Source organism: Castor canadensis, chromosome 3, assembly GCF_047511655.1.
Source record: "Castor canadensis chromosome 3, mCasCan1.hap1v2, whole genome shotgun sequence".
Lineage (NCBI taxonomy): Eukaryota > Metazoa > Chordata > Mammalia > Rodentia > Castoridae > Castor > Castor canadensis.
Genome location: NC_133388.1, coordinates 194,980,676 through 195,001,123, shown reverse-complemented (window position 1 = coordinate 195,001,123; position 20,448 = coordinate 194,980,676). Strand labels below are relative to the sequence as shown.

The window sequence follows — 20,448 nt, the reverse complement described above, 5'->3', positions numbered from 1 at the left end:
CTCAAGGCCCTGAGTTCAAACCCCAGTACTGCTAAAAACCAAAAGAATCAGAAAGATCAACATTCTGCAGGTCAGAACACAGACTCAGAAGCCACACAGCTGAAAGGGTCTTGCTCCACCTAGGCAGGAACCTTTTGTTATCAGTTTCCTCATCTGTACAATGGGGCTGATTAACCTGCCCAGGACTGTTAGGAGAAGTAAATGATTAATGCATGCAAACAACTTAGATCAGTGCTGGAAGCATAGTAAAGGCTGTTATTGCTGTTATGGTCCCCTGATCTGTTGGAGCACTACCCTCCTCAGCCTGACCTCCAGCACATGTGTAGTAGCATCAGATGGACCTTAGTTATTGTCCTTGACATCAGCTCCTATTAGCTGTGTGAACTTGGGCAGGTGTCTAACCTCTCTGAAAGTTCTTTAGCCCATTAGCAAAATGAGAATAACAGTTACTTTGTTTATAAAATGCCTGGCCCGTAGTAGATGGTCCGAGATTGGCAACTGTCTTTTTCAGTGTGTGTGACTGGAATTGGTTCCTTGTAGGTTCTCAGTGCTCAGAAGGAAGCCCTGACCATGAGACAAAGTCCTTTCCTAGGGAACTCATGTGGCAAATGCATCACACTCAATTCTCTGCTTACCAATGTGGTCATTGCTGTAGCTGTCCAATGTGATCTGTGCAGGCACTCCCCATGGGTTCTTTCAGTCCCTGTAACAATTTTTACCACAGTCAAGTCATATCACATCTCTAATGGTGACGTCTGAGATTTTCCTTTAATCCCAGAGGTTGGATGTGGCAGAGACAGAACACAGGCCTGCAGCTGTTTTAATCAGAATCCTGATCTACTTTGCGTGACTTTACCTTCCACTGTGCTCTGTAGACCTTCTCCTGTGGTGGTAGTAAGCACCCATGCAAAGTGGCCTGGAAACAGTAAGAACTGGGGACTGTGCCAGCACTCACTGTGCCTGGCTCCATGCCACATGCCCTCAGGTTTGGCTCTCACATCAACTTGCCTGATGAAATAAATTCCCATCATACAGATGAGCAAAATGAAGCTCAGAAAACTGGAGTAACTTAAAAAGTGTGGAATGTAGGAAGCCCTTTGGCAGGCAGAGGGTATAGGAAGTCTCTGACCTTTCCTCTTCCTTCCATTTCTGAAGCAAGACTCACCTTATGTCAAATGCTGTACGTAAAGTTGGGTTTAGAGGAAGGGAGGTTGTGAGAACTTTGTTCTAGAATCAGAGAACAAACTTGGTTGTCCTCTGGAGCCCTGGACTCTGGGCAGCAGTCCAGTGTGCAACCATTGTCAATACTGCCTGCCCAGTGCTGACAGCAGCTGCATGGATGCAAACAGCACTGGGATTGAGACAGTGACATTAGCTTCAGATGGTCCACATTCAAATCTGGTTCCACTACCCACTTCATGAACTGAAGAAGATGCTAGATCTTTCTGAGCTTTATTTTCCATATGTACTAATTAGATATAAAAATAATACTTATACAGGTCTGCTTTTGGAATGGTGCATGAGTGACTCCACATCCACTCCCAACAAAAGATCCATACCTGGTGAAACCCCAACATTGGCCTCGAGTCACAGAGGCCAAATTCTAGGCAGGTATAGCCAAGAGATGTAGGCTTCCCCCACACCCCCAAAAAAAACCCTACTCAGAGACTGGCACTTCTGTCTCAAGTGTGACAAGCCAGGGATGTTGGGTCCCTGATGGAAATCACTCCTACTCACTAATAGGGTTGAGGTTCCACACTGGAAGATTCAAGTTTAGAGGAGTACTGCTTCTGCTCAGCAAGGGAACCCCTAAGAGAAGGGGCCACTGTTCGGATCCCTAGTTCTAGAACAGGAACTCAGAGATCTAGTCCATAAGAACAGAGATTTCTGAATCTTTCCTCTAAGGTGCTGACTCTGAAACAGAGCATGGGGAAGTGAAAATTAAGGAATGTCTAGACACAAAGGGGCTTTGGGTAGTCACCGATTAGGAGGAGAGTAGTGGCTCTGTGAGATCCTCAAGATGCACCATAGGCCAGCTCACTTATCAGGGAGAACCAGGAAGAGACACAGTTGAGAAGAGCCCTCTTGGGATCAGAAGCATACCTCAACAACTATACCCACTTTATTTTTGACAAAGGCGCTAAAAATATACAATGGAGAAAAGACAGCCTCTTCAACAAAAGTTGTTGGGGAAAGTGGTTAGCCATCTGCAAAAACTGAAACTAGATCCATGTTTATCACCCTGTACTAGCATCAACTCAAAATGGATCAAGGATCTTAATATCAGACCCCAAACTCTAAAGTTGGTACAGGAAAGAGTAAGAAACACTTTGGAAGTAAATAGGTAAGGCAAGGACTTCTTCAATAGAACCCCAGCATCTCAGCAACTAAGAGATAGCATAGATAAATGGGACTTCATAAAACTAAAAAGCTTCTGCACAGCAAAAGAAATGGTCTTTAAACTGAAGAGAACACCCACAGAGTGGGAGAAAATATTTGCCAACTACACATCAGACAAAGGACTGATAACCAGAATATACAGGGAACTCTAAAAACTAAACTCTCCCAAAATTAATGAACCAGTAAAGAAATGGGCAACTGAACTAAACAGAACTTTCTCAAAAGAAGAAATTCAAATGGCCAAAAAACACATGAAAAAATGCTCACCATCTCTAGCCATAAAGGAAATGCAAATTAAAACCACACTAAGATTCCACTTCACCCTTGTTAGAATAGCCATCATCAGCAACACCACAAACAACAGGTGTTGGCGAGGATGTGGGGAAAAAGGAACCCTCTTACACTGTTGGTGGGAATGTAAACTAGTACAACCACTCTGGAAAAAAATTTGGAGGCTTCTTAAAAATCTAAACATAGATATATCATATGATACAGCAATCCCACTCTTGGGGATATACCCAAAACAATGTGACACAGGTTACTCCAAAGGCACCTGCACACCCATGTTTATTGCGGCACTATTCACAATAGCCAAGTTATGGAAACAGCCAAGATGCCCCACCACTGACGAGTGGATTAAGAAAATGTGGTATCTATACACAATGGAATTTTATGCGGCCATGAAGAAGAACGAAATGTTATCATTCGCTGGTAAATGGATGGAATTGGAGAACATCATTCTGAGTGAGGTTAGCCTGGCCCAAAAGACCAAAAATCATATGTTCTCCCTCATATGCGGACATTAGATCAAGGGCAAACACGACAAGGGGATTGGACTTTGGTCACATGATAAGGCGAGAGCACACAAGGGAGGGGTGAGGATAAGTAAGAAACCCAAAAAACATGATAGTATTTGATGTCCTCAATGCAAAGGAACTAATGCAGAAACTTTAAAGCAACAGAGACCAATAGGAGAAGGGGATCAGGAACTAGAGAAAAGGTCAGAAGAATCAATTTAGAATGTAACACATATGTACATGGAAGCAATGCTAGGAATCTCTCTGTATAGCTATCCTTATCTCAACTAACAAAAATGCTTTGTCCTTCTTATTATTGTTTATACTTTCTCTTCAATAAATTAGAGATTAGGGCAAAACAGTTTCTGCCTGAAGCAAGGGGGGTGGGAGGGAGAGGGAGGAGGCAGGGTGTAGGGAGGAGAAATGACCCAAACATTGTATGCACATGTGAATAAACGAAAAAAAAAAAAGCATACTTCAGTGACTGGCTACAGCTACTCATGTGAGGGAGATCTAATTTAGTTGGATCCAACTAATTTAGTTGGATCAGATTGTGGAGCAATTAACACCATAAGGTAGAAAAAACAATAACCAGCTGGGAGTATGACGAATTTAGGAGGCAGATTGACATCAACACAGACTGTGAAAAAGAGCCTTCTAACACCATTGTCATCCAGGGTGACTGTCATGTCAAGCTCATGCCCTCTGAGAAGTGGCATTGGAAATAACACTGGAGAAGAGGATAACCTCACTCACAAAACCTAGCTGCGTTAACAGCCAATAAACAAGAAAACAACAAACTCAGTCCTAGAAGGAAAAGTGTTAATGTCCAGAGTTGCTACAATATATTTCCCAAAATATTTAGTTTTCAGCAAAAACTTATAAGATGTGTAAAGAAACAGAAAATGTAACACAAATAGAAAAAGAAAGCAGGCAACAGAAAGTGTCAGTGAAAGGCACAGACATTGGACTTAACAGACAAAGCCCTCAAGTAATCACTGAAATTATATTCAAATAACTAACTTTGCTTTCTTAAAGAAGCAAAGAAAGGGATGGTGACAATATTGCCTACTATATATATATAATATATATATACATACATATATACATATATGTATATGTATATTTACATATATAAAAATCAACAAAGGGATGAAACTTAAATGGAAATTTTGGAGTTCAAAAATGAAAATAACTGAAATTTAAAAAAATCTCTAGAAACAGTAGATTGAGCAGCCAGAAGACAGAATTAGCATTCCTGAAGATATCTCAATAGAGTTTATGTAATCTGAATGACAGAGAAAAAATAATGGAGAAACCTGAACAGTGTCAGAGAATATGGGGGTATAAAGTGCACCACTGTGTACATCGGAGGAGTTCTAAGAGGAAGTAGAAAAATATTCTAAGAAATAACAGGCGAAGACATCTCATATTTGATGAAAGCCATAATCTACACATTCAAGAGACTCAATGAGCTTTAATTAGGATGAACACTAAGAGATACACACTTATAAACACCATAATAAAAGTGCTCAAAGGCAAATGAAACTAAAAGCATCAAGAGAGAAAAATGACTCATCAGATACAAGGAAACCCAATAAAATTAACAACTGAGCAGTCAGCAGAAATAATGGAGCAAAATGCAGTGTAATGACAAGTTCAAAGTAATAAGTATAACATGTTGGGTGTTTACCAAATATATGTGCAATGGGCATGGCAATAATAGTGAACAAAAGGAGGAAGAGGGGATAGAGCTGAGAAGAAATGTTTGTACATCTCACTGGAAGTATGGTTTCTATAAACCTGAAATATATACAGATTTCACTATATTGTGAAAATATTAAAGAAATTAAAATATCACACTAGAAAATAACTTCATCAATGAGGAGTAGAAAAGACAAGAGACATATAGATAACAAAAATAAACTGATGTATATATAAATTGAATTCTGTATATCATGACATTATGCATGAGTGTATTAAATAAAACAACTAAAAACCAGAGATTTTCAGACAGAAAGTAAAAACAAGATCTAATACACTGTCTATAGGAAATATACTTTACATTCAGATATATAAATAGGGGCTCAGTGTGTAGCTCAGTGGTCGAGTGTTTGCCTACCATGCAGGAGGCCCTGGTTTAAATTCCCAGTACCAAACAAAACAAAACTATATATACAGTAAAAGTAAAAGGACTGAAAATATACATTCTAAAACTAGAAAACATAAAAATCTGGAATGATTACACTATTATCAGGTAAAATAGTCTTTAAGACAGAAATAGTTAATAATCAGACATTTTATAATGATACAAGGGTCAGTCCTTTAACAATATATAACAAGTATAAACATTTAAGCACCTAACAGCAGAGCCTCAAAGTATATGCTATACAACTGTAGAATTCAAACCAGAAACAGACAATAACAATGGCTATAGACTTCAATACCTCAGAAAAATCTCAGCCTTCATACATTGCTGGTATGAAATGGTGACATTTCTAGGGAAAACAGTCTGGCATTCTCAAAATGTGACTCAGCGATACTCTAGATATTAGCATATGTTCACCCAAAAACTTACACACAAGTGTCTGTAGTGGGATTATTTATAATACCCAAAAGTAGAAGCAATGAGCATTACATGTAGAATGAACAAATAAAATGTGCTATATTCATATGTTGCTGTATTAGTCTGCAAAAAAAAAAAGAAATTCAGATATGTGGTGGAACATATGGATAAGCCTTGAAAAGACTCCTCTAAGTGAGAGAAGATAGTCATAAAAAGCCACACATTGAATCATTTATATCAAATGGCTAGAATAGGCAAATCTGTAGGGACATAAAATAGTTTATTATTTGTCCAGTACTGGGAGTGGGGGGAAGTGACTGCTATTGGATATGGCTTCTTTTGGAAATGACTGAAATGTTCCCAAATTGATTATGGTAATTGTTGCACAACTCTAAAACACATCAATACTATTGAATTAGATACTTTAAATAGGAGAATTGCATGATATGCAGATTATATTCCAATAAAGCTATTAGGGAAACAAAGAATAGTACATATAATGTCAAATAACTGGAGACATTAAAGGAGATGGTACCCAAGAGAATCTACATTCAATGAATAATAATTACATCTCTCTTAGGGGCTCTGGGCAGAACTAATGAGAACGCATCCAGTCATTTCATGGCATGGAGATGAACTGCAGTAACCTTTGCTTTCTGCTTTCCTTTTTCTAGGGCAGAGGACCCTTTGTACAAGGAGAAAAGGGTGAAAAGGTAAGCACCTCCGTTTATTACACTTCTCCAAAGGACAAGATAGGGGACTTGGGTCCTTGTGTGTGGGAGGATGCTACAGTTGTGCTACCTAGCAAGAATTTCTGTAGGGAGAAGAGGCCCCCTGCATTGCAGCATGGGCCATATGTGTCCTTCCAACTCAGGTGATCAAAACACATGTAGACAGCAGGAAAGATGGAGACAGGAAATGGCAGTTGAGAGCAGTGAAAACTTGAATGGCACCCAAAGAGTAGAGGTTTCAAGCAGGATCTCCCAGTGGTGTGAAGAGCATGAGTGAATTGTGGAGGTGAAATTGCTTCAGATGAAGGTGGTTCACAAGGCTGAGGGCAGAGGGCATGCAGTGTCACTCAGAGGGTAGCAAATAGAGCTGGAGAAAGAGTTTGAGGACCACCATGCAGGACATCAACTATCAAGACACATTTAGGCTTCATGCATGGTGGTAAGGAGCTGCTGAAGGGAGGGGTCGGTGTGTGCTCTACGATGCTGAAGATGCTCAAACAGCAGGTTCCAGGTAGAGCTGAGAGGAGATGCCCAGAGGAATGTGAAGAAGAGTCAGGAGATTTAAAGGGGAGGAGACGAGGTTCAGAGCCAGTGATGGCAGCAGGAAGGAACAGGCAGAGAACTAAAAAATTTGTGGGAGACCTAAAATGTTCTCTCCAGTTATGAAAGTTGTACCTCCTGTTACTTTAGCATGACAGACACAGCATGGCAGATCTGGGGGGAATGTGGGTCTTCTGAAGAAGAAATCCTTAAATTGTTAGCCAATAAGAAGAAATCAAAAGCAAAGAGCCACTAAAGATGCTGTTTTTCACTCACAGCAGCTATTTAAAAACAAAACAACTCCCATTTCCCTGGAGAAACAGCCACAAGACTCTTGGTGTATATATGTGTCACAAATGCCCTTGCAGTGCAGAACACAGTGCCACTGTACCCTGGGAGGGGCTGCATCAGCCCCCGCATAGAGCTGATGGCTGTCTTCTGAAATGACGGGAATGAGCTCCCATGTGGGCAGCTTGTTCTCTCCCTGTACGTACATCTTTAGTACTTTCCCATCTAGATTGACGTTAAAGTGATGTATTGAGATATGCACAGCTATATACCCATGTGGACTTTACAAGTGAGACTAAATATATATGTGAATAATTTATAAGCGAGACTAGAAATGAGACAATGCTGTGCAGAGGACAAAGGGGGAAATGTGCAGCTAAATAATGCAATAGCACCAGGGTGCAAAGTCATAGGAGGATAAATAATGACCTAAAAATACAGATGATACTTTGGTTTCAAAATACATTGTGAAATGTATATTGTGGTCTGTGGGTGACAAAGTTATGAGTGTGCTTTTCTCACTTTTCTTTGTATGTTCATTTATACCCCAATAACTTCTCCCCTCACTAAAATCCCAGGCATGTGTGCAGACTGTAACTACTGTGTAAGAATAAAAAATGGCATGAGAGGTCACACAGCATCCAATACAGCATAGCTCGTGCTCACTCTGTCACGGCACTATACTTGTGGTCAGTTTTTGAGCCTCAGTCACCCAGGGTGACTGTCATGTCAAGCTCATGCCCTCTGAGTATTGCAGAATCAGTCTTTTTGGAAATTACACGATGAGAAGTATTCTTGGAGGTTGATTTGGGCTGCAGAAATGGGTGAAGAAGGAGCTCTGTTACATGAGGTTTTTCTTCTGGGTGCCTCCTTTCCAAAGTAGTGACCAGAAAAGATCTCCAGAAACCATAAGACACTTGTTTATATTAATGTGTGGTCCCACTGTATGTGTATCCTCACAAGTCCTCTGTTAAAATCCTACTCCCAAGGTCACTCTATTAGAAGGTGGAGTTTTGGAGAGTGGAGACTTATGAGTGATATCAGTGTTCTTATGAAAGAGGTCAAATGCAGACCCTCTGACCCCTTCCACCATGTGAGGACACAGCAAGAAGGTGCCCCTATGAGCCGGGAAGTGCCCTCACCAGATACCGAAACTGCTCATGCCTTAATCTTGGATTTCTAACCTCCAGAGGATATACTTCTGTTGTTTATAAGGTCCCTAATTTAAGGCATTTTGTTACAGCAGCCCAATTGGACTAAGAAAAGGAGTCTTTTGTACATGCAAAGCATGTGCAAGGAATAAAATGTATGCTTTTAATTTGGTGGTTCTCTCTGAAAACAATCAATGAGGATGTTAGCAGGAGTAGCCATGCAGAATTCATTGGCTGAAGTTGGCAATTTTGACTAGAAAGCTCTAATACCTGGAAGAGGGTACCATGTAGTGTAAAAACTCATGTCATCAGTCCTTTATTGGCCTTTTACTATATTCCACACTTTCGGCTTATAAGCATCAGCCTCTTAAGCCCCTTGAAGGAGGCTGGGCTGTATTCATGATCACAAGAACTGGTGATTGGTTGGCTGAGGCTGGGTGTATCTGATACAAGAGACAAAACTCAGAGGGGAATCCCTCCATTTGTGGCTATTGGATTGGCCTGTGCCATACCCTGCCCATCTCTGAAAGAAATGCTGGTATTCTTGACCTGAACAAACCATATTCCTTATAGGAATCTAAACATTTTACATAAAGTTTGCATTGTAGAACCTCTGAGCCAGAAAATGTAAATTATATGTTTATGTTTATATGTGTGAAACTTCTAAGATATATTAGTGCTGTTTGCTTCTAGTTCTGGGTTCTTTGCACATGGCTGGGTTAATACACACCCTCACTTCCTTGTCTTTGCTTATGCATTAATCTGCATTATTCATGGTGACTAAGTTGGTAACTGGTTGAGTGCCTTCTATTTTTACAATAACCAAAGGATTTGGGGTAGGGGAAAGCAGTTTAGCTGCTTATGTATCTTCATGTAGCCTAGTACGTTGGGGGCCAATGCTGAGAGAATGAGGAAAGGGGTCATGGGTCCTGTCCATGTGCTGAATGACACCTTAGGGAAGTTTTGTGTTCATGGATCTCACAACCCAAGCAGAACTGAATAGAGAAAAGTCTGCACGTTTTTTCCTTCAGCTCTGTCTGGCAATTAGGTGCTTGCCAAGTCTAATGGACCAGTCTCAAGACTAAGGGCTTCATATAAGAGGGGGAGAGCATTTATAGGAAGGGTAAATGCTGGATGACTCAACTGAGAGGTCAGGGGATGCTAAGAGGCCAGACACAGATTGGATGGGGTCACTTAGCAGCTGTACGAAAGAGGCCATTACTTAGCCTCCATAACCCTGGCTTTCCCCATCTGTGAATTGGCAAATATAATACTTACATTAGAGGGGTGCTGCAAGGATTAAATGAGCTAATGGGAATAAATGACTTATATTTGTAAAAAGTGTTCATAAATGTTAGGTATAATTGCCATTACGCCAGCATAGTGCTCCATTTTTATAACCAAATGACGTCTTTTGTTTTCTCAGCATTTATGAGATTTTATCCCCAGAGGCATCTGGCAGCTGCAGAAGGTCAGAGACCTTCCGTCTCCCCGTGAGAAGGATTTCTGCAACTCCCAAGGTCTAGGGAAGCCCAGGGAGTGTTCTTAGAAAGTGTGTTCTAGGTGGGCGGTTGTGGCAGTCTATTTCTTCAGTGCATCTAAAATAACTTACAGAGAACCTAAGAAAAGTAACAGTACCAAGTGTTTACTTGTTGAGCACTTACTGTCTGCTACAATTCCTGCACATGCTAACGAAATCAAGCTAAAGAGCTTAACTTTTGAGTGGATATCATTACTAGGCTATGGCCACTAACTGGATTCAGGAGCTGGTAATTTCAGCTCTCTTTGTGGTTGGAGCTAGTATCTGAACTCGAGGTTTCTGACTCTACCGCCTGCATTTGTCTGTTCTGAAAAATAGCTCTGAAACTTGAGTCCACATTCAAACCACCTTCAGGATTAACTACATCAGCTGGAACTCACATCCCAGACTATCTGACTTAGTAGTTCTGCAGTGGTCCAAAGAATTTTCCTTTCAACAAAGTCCACGCCGTGTTGCTGTTGCTGGCCCAGGAGCCACACTTTGAGGTCTGCTATCCAGACTGGCCTTAAGACTCCGCCCAAAGGGTCTGCTATGCCTCTTATAAAACGGACACACCACCTCTAGCAACGGCAGTCTTCTCATCAATACTTAGAGGCCCTGACACTCAGTTAACAGGAGATGATGCTCTTGAGCATCTATGCACCTTGGCCAATGAGAAGATGCATCCCTGAGGCTCTGGTTGCTGACACTGGGTATGGGTGGTGGAGTGGGTAATTTCCTGCTAGATGGTGTTCTCTCATGGGGCTCCAAATGAGATGATGGACACAGTGTGTGTGGCTGGAGGAAGAGGAGAGACGGGGGCAGAGAGATCAGAGCCTGGACTTGGAATCAAGCCCCAATTTTGAGTCACAACTGCCCTCAAGAATTGTAAAGGGCCATTTTCTCTGAGCCCTTCTTTTCTTTTGCATGGGATTTATTTCATGAGAATTATCTATTGCTATTTTCCTAACAACTTGAGTGACTTCCTTTTTATAAGTGAAGTGTGGAGGCTTAGAATGTCTAATCAAAATGGCAGTACCTATTGCTTGCTTTGAAGTTCCCTGTATCCAAAGCCTTTCTCAGCTCTCTTGGGCCAGAGGCAGCATTCCTCTTTATATCACTCCCTCTACAAGGAATGGAGCTGAGACATAGGAGGGAAGATGTATTTGTTCATTATTGTTGCTATAATAGTAAACACTGGGTAATTTATAAATAACAGTGATTTATTTCTTATTGTCTGGAGAAAACTGAGAAGTCTGAGATGTGGGTGTCAGCAGAGTCAGTGTCTGTTGAGGAATCCCTGCTTCATAGATGGCACCTGGTAGCTGAGTCCTCACTGGGAAGAAGGGGGAAAACAAGCTTCCTTGAGCCTCTTTTATAAAGGGCCTAATTCTTCTTCCTTTAGGCTCCAACTCTTAATAGTACTCCACTGGGAGTTAGGTTTCATCATAGGAATTTTGAGGGACACAGACTTTCAAACTACAGCAGGAAGAGGGTGTTCTGCTGAGCTAACATACCAGTGAGGATACATGCAAATGTACACCTCCTTTCTTCCCTTTGTTTCCTTTTCTTACCTTTCTTTTTTTGTCTGTTTGGTACTTTATGGTGGCTCCTTAACTATCATATTCTCTTTAAAGCTTTTCTCATGCCTGACCTAACATTCTTAAGAGTCTTGGGGGCAATTTCCAGTCTTTTCCCCACTCTTTTTTACTGACTCACTCCCTGGACTTCAGAGGAGGTCTGTTTTTGTTTTTGTTTTTTTTACACAGATTCTCACTATGCAACCTAGTCTCAACTCGTGATCCTCCTGCCTCTGCCTCCCAAGTACTGGGATTACAAGTATGTACTGCTATGCCCAGCTGAGGGTTTTTTTTTAAACTTCGTAACAGAATTCAAACAACTGGCATTTTAATGTGTGTATGTGTGCATGTGTATTTCCATGCTGGAGCTCAAACCCAGGACATTGCACATAATAGCAAGCACCCTACTACTGAGCTACATCTTCAGCTCCCATAATATTTTATAGTCTATAAAATATGTTCACGTTAATTTCTAATCTGAAAGCAGCATGAAACTCTGTCTTACAAATGATGATGCTGAGATTCAGAGAGGTTAATTGGCATCCTTCATGGATATGAATGGGTGGCCTAGAGCTATGACTTTCTCTTTTTAAAGACACTGAGGGCAGCTGATGGTGAGTCCAACTGGAGAATTTTGGAATGTGTATCACAGGAGTATGGTAGTATTCTGCAGTGTTAAAATTAGGTGACACTAAAATTTGAAATACCTCAGGCCAGTTGACACTTTGAAGACACAATTTCATACTCAGGGACCCAATCAATGAAAGGCCTTGATCTTCATGATGACTTGAAGTGAGAGTGGGCATTTCTCAAACTGTGTCTATTCGCAGTGCTGGCTTGGTTATCTTAACCAGAGAAAGCAAAATTCAGCAGCTGTTACACTTTCTTAGTAAACAGTCATTTCTAAAGAGGCCTCCAGTTAGGTTCTTAACATGCAAAGCAAAAGTACATGTGGCTGTTTCTGTTACATCCAAAACTAAGTTGCCAAGTTGTCTGTGTCCTTGGGAAGCCCAGATCCTGAAGCTAGGTGTATGATCCCTTCCTACAGATGGAGACTCAGTCTCAGAGCATTTCACTATCCTGGCCAAAGTCATCAGGACTGAGAGATGGGGAGAGAATTTGAAGCTGTAACTTGCTGTCTCTAGAAACCATTGTCTTTGCACCACACTGTGTGTTCACTTTGTTTTGGGGGGTTACCTACCCAAAGACTAACTTTCAAGTGGGACTCTTTACTTGCCTTTCTTATAAGCTCACAGGACTTTAGAATGCATTGAAGTCATAGGCTCCTGCATTGAGCCAGGCACTGGTTGTGTGGTTTTGCTTTCTCATTGCTGAGTTCCTGTCTCATGAACTCAGCTATTAGGCATCCATTTGAAAGAACCAGCAAGGCTAGAACAGTGACAACTGTGAGGAAAGGCAGGGGTTCTGGAACCCTCCAGAATTCTCTCTGGCATTGTCTCTGTTCTCATCCCTGACTCCTTTTATTAGACAACTCTCAGAGCAACAGTACCCTGCTGCCCCCACATTTATTTCTGAGGCAGGTGCTCCTCAAGACATCATTTCCCTACTTTCAGCTGCAGAATTTCCCAACATTCAAGAGCCAGAAGACAGACTGGCTGTCAAGGACCTGTTATTTTAAGTGGATAATCGATGCATTGGGTGAACTTTGCAGTAAGTATCCTAATAGTTATGATTCTGGGGAAGCACCATCTAGGACATTTCCTCAGAGGAAGTCCTAATTCTTTTGTGATCTTCCTTTTTGGAAAACCTTCAATTTAGGCCTAGGTTGTAGGAATGTAGAATCAACAAGGCTGGTGTCCTGCCAATGAGGAATGCACTAGCCATTTACTCAGTGCAAGAGGGGTAGCATGTGGACAGGGACCTTGAAGACAGGCAGGGTGTGTGGGGGCTGACCCCACCTATTCCCGACCAACTGGCCATCTCCTAGCTCAGACGCATTTTTTGCATCCTGTGAGGCAATTACAGGAGCTTCAGTATTTCCAGGGAAGTGGGGTTGGCTGAGGGTTAAGGGGAAGAACACACTTCCTGGGGAAGAAGAGCTATGTCTGATGCTTAGGTATTACCTGTCCCATTCAGCCAGATAGACTTCTGGGTGGTCCTGAGAAAGCCAGCATCATACTCTGCTCTATGGTGCTCACACATAGAATGAAGATCACAACACTTGGTTCAAGGATTGCTGAGCATTCACTGAATTGTGATGCTATTACATGTGGTGAAAAACATTAAAAAGCACAGTCTGGGACCCCAAGTCCAGCTCTTCCTCATCAAATGCTTGGCTTTAGGCAGATTATTTAATGTTCCTTAGATGAACCATGAAGTGGAGGTAATAGTTGCATCTCTGTGAGAGAACTGTTGTGGAGACGAGTTAAACTCAGTGATTCACCACGTGCTCAGTGCCTGGCATGCAGAAAACTTGTGATGAAGATGAACCTTTGTCAGCACTGTCTTCGTTGTCACTTTAATGTATTATACCTGCAGTTGCTTTGCTATTACTGTTAGTTCAACCATTATTAGTGCTAGTAATGACAAAAATCATTTGTGTTTAGATGATTTTCTTTACTCTCTGGAGAGACAGCCAAACAGGGTGGTGTCTCTTCATTTTGTGGATGTATAAATGGAGGCTGAGAACCCTGCCATGGTGGCACTCACTCAATGAAGGTGATTAGAATTTGACACAATAAAGAACTCTATTGAGTCCATGTGTCCCAGGAAATGACTGACCACAGGAACTCTCTGCTGTTCACATTGAGCAATCCTTGGCCTTGGGAAATAGCCCCTGACTGCACACTGCCCCTTGTATTCAGGAAGAGATGGCCAAAGATACCTAAAGACCAACTAGAATGTCTCCTCTTCCAAAAATCCCACCCAACTTGCCAATTGAAGATTGTCTTGGTATTTTCTCTTTTGCAGTCCATATTTTTGGGCCCCTGTGAACATAAGCTGAAAGGAAAGTGGTAGTACCCTGGCTCTCACCAAAGTTTATAAGTAGACATCTTTGTTCATTCTGTCTTGGGCTTGGTTTTGCTCTTGAATTTCCAAGGTTCTGTAGCTCATCCCCCACATGCTCTGTGTTGGTGCAGTTCCTTCTCTTGCCCATGAAATGGTTCTGTAGTTGAGGACAGCTTGGACACCTGCAGGCAAGAGAGCATAGTTAAGACTTTTAAGTAAACATCTATGATAAAGGAACCTGTGCCTTTGGTCCAGCCCACCACCTCCTGCAAGGCAATTTCTCCACTGCCCTGCAACCTGAGGACCTACTTCAGCATCGTCCTTATCATTTAGCAATTGCTATTTTTTCCTCTTCTTCTAGGGTTCCCTAGGCCTGCCGGGTCCCCCTGGGAGAGATGGAAGTAAAGGCATGAGAGTAAGTTCTGTTCCCACCACTCTACCTCACAAAACAGCAGTGGCCTGGGACCTCCTGGTCAAAGTCCTGTATCCTCTGGTCGGGTGGCCATTGCCAGGGTCAAATCAGAGCTGGGGCTCATTTGTACCAGCTGTTCCCAGATGCCTGAACTTCTGTTCTAATAGTGATAACAATACCAGCAGCAGCTATTGCTGTCTAGCCATCACCTATTGTGTGCTGGAAGTTGCTTTGTCACTGAGTTCATAAGCTCTTCACACAGGTCTTATCATTTCCAGTGTCTAGACTGGGGACTGGTGCAAGTGAGGAAAGCATTCACCCAAGTCCCCAAGTCATAGCCAGAGGAGTCATGTTGAGACCCAGACAGTGCCCCACAGCTGGCATGCCCAACCATCTTCCTGTTCTTTTCTGGGACGCCACATTTTCATCTGACCTTCCTCTGGGCTGGAGCATGTTCCAGGAACTCAGGCAGAAACTGATCTCAAAATGAAGGTCTTCTCTAGAGAAAAGGAATACTCTTCTCCACAAGGGGCCCAAATAAAAACTGGTTCTGGCATCTGCACCTTTGTTTCTTCTCCGTTTTTAGCCATGTAGGACTTGGACTCAGAGTGGGAATCTGGTTCCCAAGCACCTCATAAAGTCCACAGCTGGTGTAGGACATCTGAGGTCCTGAAGACCAGGACAGAAGGGGGAACTCCATGATCCCTAAATTCCTTTCTGGCTCCCTTCCAGATGACCATAATCCTTCCCTATGAAGGCTCCTGTCACTGGGACTCTGATGTCTGTGCTTTGTCCATTTTCTGTCCAAATTTAGTTTTGTTGACCTCTGGTGTTGGGAGCGAGTGATAGTTGAGATGACATTGTGTACAGTTAAGATTGGCTCCCTTGCTTTTAGAAACAGCATCCAAGGACTCCTCATCACTGGTGGTCATTTCATTTCTGTGATGAGATCTGAGCTGCAGGGAGCAGTGCCCCATGAGGCCATGAGCTTCTCTGGAGTTCCTGGACCTGTGTCTTGCTGTCTGTGACCATGTGCTGACTTTTTATGTGCAGGGTGAACCAGGGGAGCTGGGAGAGCCAGGGCTGCCTGGAGAGGTGGGCATGAGGGTAAGTTGCTGTGAACTGTGCTCCACATATGTTCCCAGGGGACAGACAAGTCCTGATGCAAAACTAGTTGCTTTGGGTATAAACAAGATGCCCAGGTGGGGTTCTTTCCTCCTTTGAATATGGGTATGTATGCACATATCCATAATTTCTCCTAAATTGTCACACAATGGGTCATATACCTAATTTATCTTTAATACAAAGATAATTTATCTTTTTTACTTTAACAAGAGATGTGGGAGTGAGACATCTTTCCACATCAATGCAGACAGACCCTCCCTTATTCTCCTAATCAAGCTGTCATCATATGCCATGATATGGACAGCATTACAAGTTATATGTTTCTATTTATAGTCCTGGAGTTTCTTTCTAGTTTATTTTCCACTAAAATCAGTGAAGCAATAAAGCAGGTATGTGTGCGTTTCTCATTACATACTGTATTTTTTTGCAGTGAGATAGATTACAGAAGTTGGAATGCCCTTGGCTGAAGAAATTTACAGTGTTAGAGTAGTATCTTTTAAATAGATATTTCTGCATTCATTGCTCAAAGGCTGTGGTAGACTGGTGGAGTGGCCCAAGTGGTAGAGTACTGGCCTAGCAAGCAGGAGGCCCTGGGTTGAAACTCCAGTGCTGCCCAAAAAACAAAACAAACAAAAACAAGAGCTTTTGGGCTGGCAGAGTGGCTCAAGTGTTAGAGTACCTGCCTGGCAAGTGTGAAGCCCTGAGTTTGAATCCTAGTACCGCCAAAAAAAAAAAAATCAAAGGCTGTGAAAATTTATAGTCCTGGTAATGGAGGAGACTTCGTGCTCTGCTGACTTCTGTTAGGCACTTTGTCAGGACTCATCCAGGTTGCACCAAACCTGTGGCAACTTGCGAATGGCAGTCACAAGGGTCAGGGCACCATGTTGCAAGCTGAAAATGTGTCTAGGCCAGGTTATTGGAAGGCTAAGGGATTTGGGGCAAGTGGAAATGGGAAGAGTTGTATTTGGGTTCTGATGGCTCAAAGACACACACTGTTAGTTATTCCTTGAAGCCCAGCACATCTGAGTGTGATTGTGGTCCAGGAGTTCTCATGGGGAGAAAGCAGAGGTTGAGTGTGTCTACTGGGGAGACCATGTGCAGGTGGCACAGGCAGCTCTTGCGGGGGATGGGACAAACATGACCATTGACTGGCAGCTCTTGTCTTTTCTTTCCATCCCCACACCTTTTTTTGTGAATGCTCTTTTACAGGGGCCCCAAGGACCACCTGGACTTCCGGGGCCTCCTGGGCACATTGGAGCTCCAGTAAGTAAAGGCACTTGTCTGGGAGGGGGCTCTTCCCTTTCTGTAGGAATCAAGAGCCAGGCTCTCTAGCCAGTCCCTTGTTGCTTCTATAACAATGAAGACCTGTTGCTTCGCTCCTGTTGATGTGGAGGAAGTGTTGATCTCCTTCTGTTAGGCCAGTGATTCTTAAATGCTATGGGCAAAGAATCACATCAGAACAGGTTTAAATCCACATTCCTGGGACCCCATTCCCAGGTGATGGAGCAGGGAGAGCCCAGGAGCTTCTGATCCTTGGTCTAAAAAAGCCCTTTTTACACCCCTGTCCAGTACTCCTCTCCTGGAAGGGAAGAGGAGCCTATTGAATTTCCAGACCCAGCACAGTGCCAGACACAGATAGGTGTTTGGAGTATCCAGCGGAAAAATGGATTAATAACATTTAAATGTGGCATATAATGGGCACAGTGGCTTCTTGGTCATTGACTCTATTCCTGATTCTCATTAAGAAATATTTGATGCTGGGTGCTGGTGCCTCCCGCTTGTAATCCCAGCTACTCCAGAGGCAGAGATCAGGAGGATTTCAGTTCAAAGCCAGCTTGGGCGAACAGTTCACAAGACCCTATCTTGAAAACACTCAGTACAAAACAGGGCTGGCGGAGTGGCTCAAGTGTTAGAGCACCTCCTTAGGAAGCATGAGGCTCTGAGCTCAAGCTCCAATACTGCCAAAAAAAAAAAAAAAAAAAAAAAGGAAAAGAAATATTTTAGATTATCTCCAAATGAAAGAAACAGTATAAACATTCATTTGCCAAACAAAGAAGCTTGCATTGCCTTGCTGGCATTCAAGACCTCTGACCTGAGTATGTGTGGTCAGATTACTTAGATAGGATTAAAATGGTATCAATGTCCACTTACCACACAGGCCTGAATGGTCCTGTAGGTCCTCTGCCCTTCAGGACAGCATCTCGTGACTTTAGCCCTTACATCCTTCTGTAGGCCACAGATACATGTGTTAGTCCTAGAATCAACAAGTGGGATAGGGAAGTATTTTCTGTTTAGCATCCTTTCTATGGAATATCCAACGTCCCTTTCTCCAAAAAGAAGAGAAGAAGAAGGGGGGACCTCACAGGGTTCATAGAACATTGTTTGGGTGCTGCTGTTGGGGAAGGTAGATGGACACAGGGAAGGGCAGCAACCCTTTCTCTGGGGTAGATGGAAGAGTGGTGTTAAATGGGCCCACAATCTCCAGTTCAATTTTGGGGCCCCTTCCTGGAACCCATGATAATGGGGGAAGTGCAGGCTCTAGGTAGCTGTAGAACTGACTCCAAAGCTGTGGTCTGCCCTTGGTGAGCTGAGCTCAGGTGGGTCCCAGCCTGTAGCTGTGAGGACCTGATTAGTCCAGTACAGGGGAACAGCCCCGTGAACTTAGCCTGGAAGTAGCCTGGCTCTGGCCCAGGCTGAGGGAGGAACACAGGACATTGTGTGGCATTAGGTAGATAACACAGTGAGACAGGGTCTTTTCTACCACCCTTCTCTGTACCTGGGCTGGGCATTGCCAGCCTTTTTCTCTCCAGGCCCTCAGGGGTTGAGTGTAGTGAGGCCATAGTGTGACATACATCACTATTATTATGCATCACTACTCTTTCTTTCCCCCAGGGTCTCCAAGGAGAACGAGGTGAAAAGGGAACTCAAGGAGAAAAGGTATTTATAGTCTACCCCTGAAATCAATACCACTTTCCACAGAAAAGAGGCTATTCATTCACTGTCTGCGTGCGTGTGTGCGTGTGTGTGTGTGTGTGTGTGTGTGTGTGTGTGTGTGTGTTGGGAGGGTGGTAGCTGAGGATCAACACAATGCAGATAGTGTGTTAATTTCCCACCGCAAACATAAGCCCGGTCAGAAGGTTGGGGTGTTGGTACCCACAGGACTTCCAGGCAGAGTGCAGGGTTTCTAGAGCACAGCGGTGTGAACAGAGCCCTGGACTGAGGCACGGAAGGCCTGGATGCTTCCATGGGCTCTCATCTTAGTTGGCAAGTTATATGATCTCTGTTCCTTATTACCTTGATTCAGACATTAGGGTGGGTTCATGGTGCATATGGTTGCATTGGTGAAATGCAGGATCCAGGTTTTCATCAAGTGTTGTGACCTGGCCTAAGCTGGATCATCACAGTGACCAGCACATTTGAGCAGGACTCAGGATGGTTGCTCCTTCATAACCCACCACCAGGTTACAATGAAAGAGTTCCTCAATACCATTCTTCCACCTGTGTTAATGCCATGAGTTGCTCAGAGTTCAACTAGGTGGGAACCAAGGGCCATACATCTCACCCTCCCTTACTTTCTCACACAGCAAATGGTGGGGAATTCTTAGCCCTCTCTTCCCAAACCCCCTTCTGAGTTCCTCAAGGCCTGGGGCAAAGGGTTCCAAGAACTGAGACTTGTTTTTCTGCCTTCAAACCAAGCCCCAGACACTTTTTCAGGAACCACCTCCTCCCCACCCCCCAATTTTACCCCTCTACAGCTTGTTTCTTTAGTTTTATAAGGAATTTTTCATTAGTTAGTTTAGTTTTATTTCAATATAATTGGATTATAGTGAAAACTAGTCTGTAATCTCGACATGCTGGTGCAGCCACACCTTGGCACATTGTCTTAAGGACTGACTCTTATGCACCTAGCTCCTCTTCACACAGTCACACCTGAGGCATTTTATTCTGTGTCCTGTTTGTGGTTCCTGTGCACTATTTCCTCCCAGCAGTGTCTCATTGGGTGAATAGTTTAGATTTATATGCTCACTTCTCTGGTATTGATCATGTAGCACTGTTTACAGGGTTCTCACTGTTAAAAATAATGTTTTGGTGAACATTTCTAAACCCATACCTTTATTTATTTACCTATTTTTCAGTTTAGAATTATTTCCTTAGGTTGCTTTCCCAGAAGTAAAATTATGAGCCAGAGAAAATGAACTTGCTCACAGATCCAAAAGCACATGGCCTTGGTCACTTCTGTAATTGTAATTGAGCAAAGCCCATACTCACTCCAGGTTGGGATCTGTATCCCTCTATTCTTTCAAGAATTTTTTAAATGGACAAGGTGATTTATTGTTGAGCATGATTAAGGTGATTAAAGAGGGGACAG

General features: G+C 42.9%; 1 protein-coding gene across 1 annotated transcript in view; it reads left to right on the top strand.

The window, feature by feature from the left end:
• The window catches only part of Col22a1 (collagen type XXII alpha 1 chain), a 247,389-nt gene that overhangs the window by 77,266 nt on the left and 149,675 nt on the right, over positions 1 to 20,448 (top strand). Inside the window, exons 12-16 of the mRNA XM_020188246.2 lie at positions 6,438 to 6,476; positions 14,904 to 14,957; positions 16,008 to 16,061; positions 17,289 to 17,342; positions 18,972 to 19,016. Coding sequence (XP_020043835.2) covers positions 6,438 to 6,476; positions 14,904 to 14,957; positions 16,008 to 16,061; positions 17,289 to 17,342; positions 18,972 to 19,016 — 246 coding nt within the window. The remainder of the gene's footprint in view (positions 1 to 6,437; positions 6,477 to 14,903; positions 14,958 to 16,007; positions 16,062 to 17,288; positions 17,343 to 18,971; positions 19,017 to 20,448) is intronic.